The sequence below is a fragment of the Dysidea avara genome, chromosome 8 (assembly GCF_963678975.1).
Source record: "Dysidea avara chromosome 8, odDysAvar1.4, whole genome shotgun sequence".
NCBI lineage: Eukaryota > Metazoa > Porifera > Demospongiae > Dictyoceratida > Dysideidae > Dysidea > Dysidea avara.
The window spans coordinates 8,251,904-8,264,457 of record NC_089279.1 but is presented as its reverse complement, the minus strand read 5'-3'; the positions used below and the strand labels follow the sequence as shown (position 1 = coordinate 8,264,457).

Here is a 12,554-nt window from a genome sequence, read left to right as displayed (position 1 = left end):
CTCTCTACAGGATGACTTGTTTCTAACTGAACTCTCTACAGGATGATTTGTTTGCAGCTGAACTCTCTACACGATGGTTTCTTTGTAACTGAACTCTCTACAAGGTAACTTCTTCTAGCTGATCGTTCTACAGGGCAATTTGTTTGTAGCTGAATTCTCTACAGGATGATTTTGTTTGCAGCCGAACTCTCTACATGATGGTTTCTTTGTAGCTGAACTCTCTATTAGGTACGTTCTTCTAGCTGATCTGACTACAGGATGACTTGTTTGTAGCTGAACTCCCTACAGAATAACTTGCAATGTGATATAATTCTATAATGGAGTAAATTATAAACGTAGCTGAATGCTCTATTAGGGTGACTGTTCTATTAGAGTATCTCGATCTCGCATATGCTACACGTAGTTGGCTTTGGAATCATAACTCAGTGATTTGTAATCCAATTCTTCTGTACTATTGCAAGGACTTTCTATGATAATTAGTCCAGCTACACACCGATTTTCAGCTCACTGCTGTAAGCGGTTTGCCTGGTAGACGTGAAAACTAATAGTTTTCTATTCATAAAAATCGATTGCATAATATTGACACAGGTTAGGTTTTGTGTCATATCTCGATGGCCTTTAACTGGATTCCTTTCAAACTACAAAAAGGCACTCCTACGATAGTTACTCCATCTACATAGCAATTTTCAGCTCATTCCTTTAAGCGGTTTACCCTGTAGGCGTGACAGACCTTCGACCTAATTTTACGCAAATAATCAGTCATAACCCCGTGAATGTTCATCCGATTCCTACCAAACTTGGTACTGAGATTCACCTTAATGAGCCCTGTAAGTGTGCCAAAGTTCATCCCGATTGGAGTACACATTCGTGTTTTATGGCGGATTGTGCAAAGTGTACGAAAAGAAGTAGAAGAAGAAAAAAACGAAGAAGAAAAACCCAAACTTTGGCCGCTTGTATCTCGGAAACGGCTGGAGCGATTTTCTTCAAATTTGGAATGTGGACTCCCCTACCTAGCCGGCACTTCTGTAGCTACTTTGGTTCCAATCGGATAAGGCATCACGGAGCTATACAAAAGTGTGAAAATCGCGTTTACTTTCTTCCTGTAAATATACTCACGGTGTGGCACGCCGGCTTCTTGGGCCGCACGACACACTACCGTGTGTCTTGATAGGGGAGTGATGGAAAGCCCAATGGTGTCCACTAGCAGCTCTTAAGGTTATTTTAGATACTCTTCAAAGGGTGTAATGGGACGCCTTTTTAGGGAGCCTGACAACAACAGCAGTTAAAACACCCCAAAAGCTGTTCCATAATAAACCTTGTTTTAACAGTGCATGTACCACAAACTGGTGCATGGATGTTCAGCTGGCACCACTTTGTAAAAACACATACTTTCACTTTGTACTTCAGCATTATAATCTTCAGCCATTATATAGTGAGAAAAATCTATTTGGAATTGATATAGTAGAAATTCCAAATAGATCATATAGCTACTCACTAAAGGTTAAAGACATATACCTTTTTGCTTCATGTATGTGCATTTTACACAGCTTTTGCGCATTGCCATATATTTCCTCATATAAAAGCTGCATTTGATTAAACACCTGTCTCAATTATAAGCCAGAGGATTTCCAGCACCTTTGGAAATAAATTCCCGGTCTCAAGTAGAGGCCGGGCTATTACATTTGAGTCTACTGTTAATGGCTTTTAATTGTTTCCCTTGTTGCTGCTGCTTCTTCATAGAGCCTTCTGTACTATGAGTAATCATATGAGTAGTCTGGGAAAGTCCATGTGCATGCGATATGTATGATCCACACACACACAAAAAAAAGCAGCCAAACTGTAAATAATAGTGCGGCCTAAAAAAGCCTGAGTTGTGAAATCAAAGGTGGCAGCCAAGAAATGGCTGCAATGATTTTAATGCAGCCATTATTATTTTTATTTTTAGCATTAACATCATTGGAATTGGCTGCCACCTTTGATTTCAAAACTTTTTTCACCTAGGCTTTTTAGGCTGCACAATTTTTTCATAGCTTGGCTGTTTTTGTTTTTTTTTGTTGTTTTTGTGAGAATTTCACTTTTTTTGTACTTTATTAGGCTCCAAAACCAGCCTATGGCTGACTTAGACATCAAGCGTCAGTCAGACCAATACAAAATAAATGCCTGGTTTCAATTAAAGGCCCTATTTGTTTACCGGCTGGGTCAAAAATGGCAGAAAAGAAATAAAACCCAGGCTTTTATGCGAGGAAATACAGTAATTTAATTAGGCATCCAATACTTTTATACATCTTGCTAATTGCTAAACAAATATTAGTGTGGAATGAATACAATGGTTAAATTTTTACAAATATGGGGAAGGGAAGGGTAGGATTGGGAAGTAGGGGTGTTTGTTGCACATAATGAATTTAAACAAAATTTGTATTAATGTTTGAAGTACACATTTTGTACTCTATTTTGTCATGATTGCATGCATGTCCAAACAGTTAAGACAAGGAGAGAGATTGTGTGGCAGTACTAGGTTAAGAGGAATTTTACCAACTAGGGGGTCTAGGGGCATACGTTCTCAGGAAATTTGTTGTGATGAGATTGAATCTGGAAGTGATTTGAGAAAAATGGAAGTGATTTTAAGGAAATAGTGAAATGATGGGACAAAATAGAAAAAAGAATTATTATGCATGAAATATTGTTGTAAGGCAATCAAAAGTAACTATGACTATATAGGTTTGATTGTAAGGCAATTTTTACTCAAATGACGAATAATACTTTTGAGAAAAAAAAAGCTATCTATGCAAGATTGGGTCTTGTGGTACTTTTAGTAAAATCCCTGTAAATAGATTTAAAATGTGCACAAGGTACAGATATGTGGTGCAGCTTGATAATATAGTCTTACTTTTACAACTAGCCCAATCACAATATACAATATTAATTTTACTTACAGCTATGGCCTTCTAGCCCCTTTTTAGCCCCTACATGAACAGTAATTAATAATTTTGAGAATGTTAGTAATATTTAGTTAGATTAAGACTTGGTATGATGAAACATCATAGGCCACACAAACAAAACCAAAGACTGGCTTCAGTGATAAAGTGGTGGTATTTTTAAGGTCATGAAATACAGTATGGTTTAACTTTTGGACCAATTTGGCTATGGGACATACAGTTTATAAAACCTGTAATTTTTGCCTGTCATAAAAATATATACAAGTAGAAGGAAAATTAGGAATTATATTATATGCTGAGTTGAGGGTAAAATAAAATAGTGAAACAAGAGAATAATACACTGAAGTATAGGAATCAAGTGTCCCTCAGTAAATTTGCTGGTTTAGATAATTGCTTCACTACAATTTAGGGTCTTTTTTGATTCAAGTGATTAAGTTAAACATTCATTAGTATAATATTATCTGCATTCATTACTTTTTAGTTGTTCCCTTGTTTCACTACTTATTTTTCTTTGCCAACTTAATATTCCTAATTTTCCTTCTACTTGTTTGCTTACTTTTTTATAGCACAATGACTACTAAACTCACTCATACCGCATCAAAAGAAAGCAAGGCATGTCATAAATTTTGCATCTGAACAAACACCCCAACAACCAATTACTGAAAAGTGAAGTAGCCATTACACTTTGTTTTCAGTTGTGTTCTGCCCATTACACAGCATTACAAAGTATGAGAAGCACCTGTGCAATCAATCCAGTTGCTACGGGAAATTAGTCTCGTCACCCAGACCCTTCCTCAAGCGTGCTGATCAATTTTAGATTATAAGCACACACCAGAAAGGAGCACTTTTAGTCTAAAATCGATAAGTACGCATGAGGAAGGGTCTGAGCGATGAGACTAACGAGAAGTACAAGTGGTAAACTTGATAGATATTCAACACAGCCATAAAAGCTGTATAATAATATTTCATATTGTGCTATCACAAATTGACAGCTTGCATTGTCAGTAAATAGAACTGGGGCACATTGAAGGACAAAGGGAAGTCCATGGTGTGTGTATTGTATGCATAGGCGGATCTGAGGGGGGGCCAAGGGGTACTGTGCCCCCCCTGGTCCTTCCCTTGCCCCCCTTGGACTCACAGTACTATATTGATACCAGAAACTGGAATCATGCATTCACACTGTATTCAGAAGTATAGAAAGCTAATAGGCAAATAGAAGATAACAGTTATAAATGTACTTTGCAGTTATACTGTACACTGTAAAGAAAGTAAGTTTAAGTTTTTGTGCCAAGATCGAGATACTCTAATAGAGCAGTCACTACTCTAATAGAACAGTCACAATTCTAACGTCATTATAACAATACTAGCTACACCTTTATATTTTGATTTAGTATACTTTACCTTCAAACAGGTTTTATTTCAGATATGCTAACTAATCTTTATATACATTGCAAGCATACACTTTTTAGCTAAATGTTACCAAAAATGCTCCCAAATTCAAACCTAGGAGGTCTAATTTAAAAAAAGTTTCTCTGACCACAATCTTACAATTGTATGCTATCATTCATCCAGCTATACTGAATATAGTTATGCAATTGAGTATAACCTGTGTACTAGAATTCCTCTTAGTGGAATAGACACTGTTGTACACTAAAACTTCTTGCCCCCCCTTGGCCCCCCCTTGGCCCCCCCTGATAGTGCCTCTTAGATCCGTCTATGATTGTATGTATCGCAGTTAGTGAAGGCAGCATTATTCTTGGGATGAACCAATGCCGAGCAGTGAAGAGATTAAGCCTGTAGTCTCATCCACTGTGTCAAGTTACACTTGGCTGAAGGCATCAGTTAGTTAGTGAGTTAGTCAGTCAGCTTAAAATTCTGTTAAATAGAAAATTTATAAAATTTTGTAGAAGTTTGTTGAAAGGTTTAGGGTCACTCTGAAGACTTTTATGGGCTTGGCTATGCCTAACCAGCACTGCCAAACTGTTATGAGTCTGTTTTTTGAGTGACATTGTTGAGCAAGAAAGCCCAAACTACTAATGCAGTACTATCATACCATATGATACTACTGTGTATAATATACAGTCATTTAAGATGCTGAAGTAATAATTTGCATAAAATATGAGTCTATATATACCATTTTGTAGATGATGTATCATCAGATTCTACCACGACAGAGACCAGCGTACACCATGTGGAAGAAGAGACAGGAGAGTGGGCACCCACAGAAGAGACGGGAGATAGTAAGTACTTCATTATTAAATAATAAATCACCATTCACAGTTAAAATTGCTTTAACTTACAAACCATATAATTATATATCAATAATTACTTGCTATATATAGAACAAGGAATTTGACTATCAAGTTTTTGTTTACATACCAGTAACCACAAAGCCATTATATCACTTTACAGTACAAAAATTGGCCAGGGCAATACCACACTTAGAATCTCACAACTTATCAGACTGGTGCTGTTTAGAATAATGAATATAAGGAAAAATTAGGAATTTTAAGTTCAATTAGGGATCATGGAAATAAAAGTAAGGAGACAAGGTAGGTTGCCTACACCTGCAGATGTGCAGGTCACTGTAAAACATTAATAATAAAGCTAGTGTACATTATTTCAGTCTATATCCATGACTGAATTAGGGATCAAATGTTCACTAGTATATCTGCAGGTGCAGGCGACCTCCCTTTATTCCCAACTTTTATTTCTATGATCCCTATTCGCACTAAAGATTGCTAACTTTCCTTATACTTGTTTGTTTACTTTTTTGTAACATTGCTATGGCTGGTGAACCCACACATACCACATCAAAAGAAAGTTAATGTTTTCATCTGAACGAGCACCCCAGGTATCAATTACTGGCTTGAAAGTGAAGTATCCATTGCACTCTATGGTCACCCTGTTATACAACACTTTAAACGAAGTACAGTAGGAAAAGCACTTCTGCTATCAATCCAGTTGCCACAAAATACAGAAAATTTGCAAGCCCCAAGATTGGACAGTGGCCATTATGCTTTGCTTTCACCTTTTCAGTCCGTTACACAGTGAACAGTATAAGAAGCATTTCTGAAATCAATCCAGTTGCTATGGAAAATACCAACACAGCCACACGGAAGCCACATTACGTTATCATGAATTGACACCTTGCCAAAATTTTCAGTGAAAAGAACTAGAACACAAAGAGGGAAAAGGCAAGTCCATGATGCATGTGTGATACATACTGCAGTTGATGAAAAGGCACATCTCGGGACAAAGTAGCATAAAACAGTGAAGAAATCAAGCCTGTAGATATATCCATTGTTGATTTATGCTTGGCTGAAGGCATCAGTTAGTCACAATAAAATTCTGTTAAATATTTTTGTTTTAAAATTCCATAGAAACTTTTGGAAAGGTTTGTGGTTGATCTAAAGACATTTTTGGGCTTGGCTGTGCCTAACTGATACTGCCAAGTTGTCATGAAGGGAAATTGAGGCTAGTTTTAGGATGATATTTTTTTGGCTGGAAAAACCCAGTTCTGCGTGATCCCTAATATACAGTACTGCTGTACTATATGATACGATAACCATTGCTAAACTGTTGACAGTTAATAATTGCCAAGTCTGGTTTTCAGGTGTTTAAGCAAGTTTCACATGTGTATATACACACATACAAGGCCACTAATTTGAGTGAGGGGTCCTTCACTTGTAGAAAGATCATCAATGGTGGCTGAAAATTTTCGAGAAATGTGAAAATTTAATTGGAAATTTGGAAATTTTGATGGAAATGCAAAAATTGTACTTATTTTGAATGTCAAATGACAGTTCATTGGCAAAATGGCTGAGCCAGTAAATCAGTAGAAAGCTAGTTATACACTGGTGAATCTATCTAGTTCAGTTTGTGCACCAGCAGGTTTGTTACAACATGGCACTGTTCGAAACCACACCGGTGCTCATGACAACCCACCAAGCACACTAGGTACTGTTAGTGGAGAAGACAGTTGTTATTAAGCTGTATGAAGCATTTCTGCTGGCAAACTATTAAACGGCCCTGGTTTGCTAACCAACAAAGCCGCTTTGTTCACTATTTTGATGAAGTCAAAAGGTCAGAAATGTACGTAAATGTATTTGGAAAGGTGGAAAATGTGGAAATTTACTTGGAAATGTGGAAATTTACATGCACAATGTTAAAATTTTGTCAATGAGATTTAGAGTGAAGGAGGAACTCAGATTTGAGGTGTACAAAAGTAGCAACATGCCACTCTATCTAACCTACATAATCCATCTCCTTACTGTTTCTTTTCATTGGTAGTGGTGATATCACTTCAAGAATCATCTACATTACTTATTATCAAAGTGTGCGATGATGTAATGTTACCCACAATGGTGTGCAAGGGACCGGTTATGCCTGTTCCTGGCATAATCGCTACAGGATAAGTGCAGGGACTGCTAAAACATTTAACCAAAGCTACAGAGCACTTAGAAAGTAATGCTACAGGCATTTATAATCGATTCCACCATTTTACGGTTGTGGCAGTGTGTGGGTAAACACATAGATTGTGTGGTAAGGTAGTAAAGATATACAATTCAAAGAGAATGGTTTAGGTATCATGAGACATTAAGGTAACTAAGGCAGCTGCCATATGTAAAAAGTTCTGTATAAGCACATGTGTGAAGTCAACTCAGATCTTAAACTATCTTAACTATATGCGTTATGGCTTATAACCTGTGATCTTAACTCCATTGAATCATCTATCACAGTCTGATGGTTGTATATGCATGTTATAGTTAAAGCACCACCGCTCGTGTGTACAGAAAATACAGCATGAGGGGGATTTCAAGAGGCTAATATAGCACAAAGTGAAGCTGAATGCTGTATTTGCCTCAAGACACTCCCATTGTTTTTTTTTTAAGCATAGGCAGTGCTGTAAGTGTTATATTGTACTTCCTGGTCGTCTGGATCAGAGCAATTTTCTTTAGTACTCAAACTGCTGTGATTTTCGATTATCAGGATACATATCAAGAAGTTTGCGGTTATTTGCTATACTTTTGTTCATGGCAAAAATGCCAGCTGGAACAGGATGTCCAATACATTTCGACTGTAAAACCATTTAAAATTAAATTAATTCTTGTGTACTCAAGCCTGTGTAGTAACTTTCTGGATTTGATACGTGTAGAGCAACTCTCTGCGAGTACAATGATGCCGGAAATTTGGCTCGTCACAATGGCCTAAACCGACCAGGTGTAGCAAACTTCCCCATACATTTTGTATTGGGGATTTCGGGGGAATGCAATAAAATGTGTAATAATTAACCTGCGACACGTGAAAGATACCTCAGATTCCAGACCAGATTTGGAAAGAACAGTGGATAGTGATTAAGATGAGCTATAGCAGAAGTTGAAAGCGCTGTGAATTAGTTCTGCAGGTTAGTTTGCAAAAATTACAGTGTTCTGTGATTAGCTAAGCAAAATAATCTCCATGCCATGCAGCAAACTTCTTCTTATGTCAATAAGTGCACTGTTAAAAAAAGGTGTTTGTAAAACACTTTTTGGGATGTTATAGCTGCCATTTACACCAGGCTCCTCTGAGGATGTTCTGTTACACCCATAGGATATTTCAATTACACCCATGGGCCGTAGAAGATATTTTTAAAGAAAATGGAAATGGAGTGTTTTCTTTGTTTAGAGCCAATCACAAACAATTTCAAACATCATCATTCATATCATTGACACAAAGAACATACAGGAAGCATGGATGCTGCCCAGGCGCAACGTTGCACTTGCTCGCACACGCAACTTACCTCGGGATTTAAAACGCTCATTGGGGGGCGTGGCACAGCTGTTTCAGCAATTTTCATGAACGAAACAGCTGCCACGTTGTCTCACAAGCAAAACAGTTGCCACACCCCTTAATTAACGATTTTAAAAATCTCCAGCAAAATTATGTGTGCGAGCGAGTGCGACGTTGCACTTGGTTGGTACCATACATTCAGTATCATCAACTCTTCCTATCTCTTATGGTTTTCAGTTTGTATTTATAATGTGACCAATAAACATGACTTTCGATTGTGGATTTCATTTTTAAAAGCTCTGAAATGAATTACTGCATGGTTGTCACAAGAAATAATAGTGTACAGGTACATGATATTTCCATCATGCTGTCATCTCACTGTAATTAACACCTACGCAAATCTATTGCATGTACATCTTATGCATGTGCATGAGATACATCAGTGGTAGAGTCACATGGCTAAATGTCTTCCATTGTTTTGCCTTCTTCAATGTGAATGATTAATGATTTAATGTATGTGCAATGTTGGAAGATATTTTCGTTTGTAAATGCTAGCCTGTATGCTCTTATTGACTTACAAACTTAATGTGTGACCGAATTGTGTTACTTTTATTAACTAAACCAGGTGTACATAAACACCAAAGGGTGTTAACAAACATCGGAAAGTGTTCAAAATTGAATTAGTGCAAGGGTGTTCCTACTACACCATAACAGGTGTGGGCATTTAGGTAACACAGCAAAATGGATGCTTGAGAACACTCAACTTTAACAGTGTGTTTATGTAATCTATTTCTAGTTGTAAAACCACAACTTAGTGTTCAAGTTGAATATCACTCTGAAATTTCCTCCACCTAATAAGTGGTGCTGGTGGATCAAATTTCAAGTCAATACCATTTTCCAATCTGAAGTTATGAGTTGTCAAAGTTGGTAAATTGGATATGTGTGGAAGATCCACTTTCCTGAATCCAGTCACATATGCCTCAATACTAAATTGGCCATAAAAAATTTTCCCCGAGGTGGATTTTAGAGGATTTTGGATATGTTATTCTATGAAAAATTTGCTTTCTAATGATACCAAATTCAGCTTTCTTCGAATTTTTTCCGGGTTCACCCCTTTTTCCAGTTATATCTACCGGACTATTGTAGAATGAGCTAATAGGATTAGCTTGGCCAGTTGTAGTGATTTACAATGTCACGCATGTGATCAATCGTGCTGTCTTAGTGGAGTCATGTTTCAATAACTTTGTGATCAGACGATCAGTAAGTGTTTATGCAATCTATTTCTAGCTGTAAAACAAACTGGTAGGATTAGTTTGGCTGGTTTTAGCAATTTACATTGTTGTCACACACATGCTGTATTTACAGTGTCACGCACATGCTGTCCCAGTGGGTTTTTGTAACAGTTCTTAAATAAATACTGTGCATAGCCATACTGTTTTTGCCCAAGTGTGCTGTATTTGCCCAATTAAGTGCATAACTGTAGTGTATTTTCCCAATTAGTACTGTATGGACAATATGGTAAGCAGCATCACTTTGATCCTCCCACCCAAAGTACAATATATGCAGCTAAAGTTGTTTGTATGACTATAAAATATCACAATTACTATAATACTGTTGTCTCTACTATACAGCTCAGTTAGTAACTTCATACCATCTACCACTACAATCACAAAAGGGTGAACAAAATATTGCAATTCAGCAAGAAGCTACTTCACCTCGAGAAAAAACTTCTGAGATTGTAATTCCATCCTCTGGTTACTTTACAGCATCCACAGGTCCATCAGGCTCTGTGCCTACTCCACTTATGGATCATGAATCATCATATTCTACCAAGACAGAGACAAGTTCACGCCACATGGAAGAAGAGGCATCAACAGGAGAGTGTGCACCCACAGAAAAGATGGGAGTTAGTAAGTTCATTGTTCAATAATAAACCACCATTCACATTTAAAACTGCGTTAACTTACAAACTATATAAATTTTTCTATATATCAAATTACTCACTATAGAATAAGGAATTCAATTATCAAGTTGGTATTTACATACCAGCAACCACAAAGCCATTATGTAACTTTACAGTGCAAATATCTTCCTGGGAAAAACCAAATTTAAATCTCAGACTAGTACTGTTTATAATAATAATACAATAACCATGCATTGCTAACCTATTGACAGTTGAAGCAATTATCTCCAAATCTGGTTTTCAGGCAGTTTGCATGTGCATATATACACATACGAGGCCACTGATTTGAACAAGGGGTCCTTCGCTTGCAGAAAATTTTAATATCATTGGTGGTGGCTGAAATTTTAGATATTTATGAATTTGATCAGAAATCTGCAAATTTTGATGGAAATGTGAAAGTTTAACTTAAAATTTCTAATGTCAAGTGACAGTTCAGTGGTGTAATAGCTGAAGTAGTAAATCTGGTGAATCTTTCTAGCCCAGTTTGTGCACCAGCAGGTGCATGGCACTGTTCAAAACCACACCGGTGCTCATGACAACCACTGAGCACACCAGGTACTTAGTCTCGCATGGCCGGACCACTTTTTATCCATGTATTGGGTGGGGAAAAAAGGGTCTGGTACAACTCCAATAGCTGTTTTCTTCTGAGCCATCCCCAGACTCTAGGGACACTAATCGAATAAGCAAAGAAGCCACCAATGATGCCAGTAAACCAATGATGAAGTGGAAATATTTGTACAGTCCTGGTCCGGTTGTGAGTCTTGTTACATGATAAGGATGAACTTTCAAGATGCTATAAAAGAGACATCAGAGTAATTTAAAGGATAAACAAATTGAAGTCATCTTGAGTTTACTTACTGATGTCATTGGCGCCTCCTTTGTGGCCAATATTATTCAATTAGCGTCCCCAGTGTCTGGGGACGACTCAGAATTAAACAGCTATTGGAATTGCACTAGACCCTTTTTCCCCACCCGATACACAGAAAAAAGCGGTCTGGCCATGCAAGACTACCAGGTACTGTTAGTGGAGAACAGTTATTATTGCAACTGTATGAGGCATTTCTGCTGGCAAACCATTAAACGACTCTAGTTTGCTAACTGCATGACAAAGCCACTTTGTTCACCATTTTGACAAGAATCAAAAGGTCAGAAATGTACAGGAATGTATTTGGAAAGGTGGAAATTTATTTTGAAATGTGGAAATTTAGTTCGAAATGTGGACTTGTACATGCACAAAGTTCATAATTTTGTTGATGATATTTAGAGTGAATGACCCCTCTGATTTGAGGTGTACGAAGTAGCAACACTCTGTTAAAAGTGGCTTGTTAAATTAACACTCTGAGTGGTTATAATTGGTACCCAAATTTGTATATTTTTGTGGCATGGTACCAAGTGTAACCATCTTTGGTGTTAATGTAACAAGTAATTTTTAACAGTGCGCATATATAATGCTGTCACCTTATTATTTCTCTTCGTAAATAGTGCCAATATCGTTTCAAGAATTGTCTACATTGCTTATTATCAAACATCAAAAAGTGTGCAATGATGTAATGTACTCGCAATGGTGTGCAAGAGACTTAGAAATTGATGCTACAGGCGTTTATAATTGATTCCATCATATGACGATTAGGGCTACATCAAATATGCCAGCATAATAAGAAGCATAATGGCTTGAGTGCTATGCCAGCATAATGCTAGCATATTAGGTGGATCTTTCAAATTATGGAGCTTAATTCCATAAAAATAGATTGATACTCTCTAATAGTGCAGTCAGTGGAAATTAGTAACTGCAATAGAGCACTCAAATGCATTGTACGTTAGATCAATACTCTCTAATAGAACAGTCACTTTGTAGTGAAATCCTCTAATAGAGCATTTGCTGA

General features: G+C 37.1%; 1 protein-coding gene across 4 annotated transcripts in view; it reads left to right on the top strand.

Moving 5' to 3' along the window:
* LOC136264585 (uncharacterized) overlaps positions 1-12,554 on the top strand; it is a 174,580-nt gene that overhangs the window by 104,019 nt on the left and 58,007 nt on the right. For 3 of the 4 annotated variants that reach the window (XM_066059351.1, XM_066059350.1, XM_066059349.1), the window contains 2 exons: positions 5,081-5,176; positions 10,340-10,618. In XM_066059351.1, the coding sequence (XP_065915423.1) occupies positions 5,081-5,176; positions 10,340-10,618 (375 nt within the window). The remainder of the gene's footprint in view (positions 1-5,080; positions 5,177-10,339; positions 10,619-12,554) is intronic. The other variant, XM_066059352.1, reaches the window with a different exon arrangement.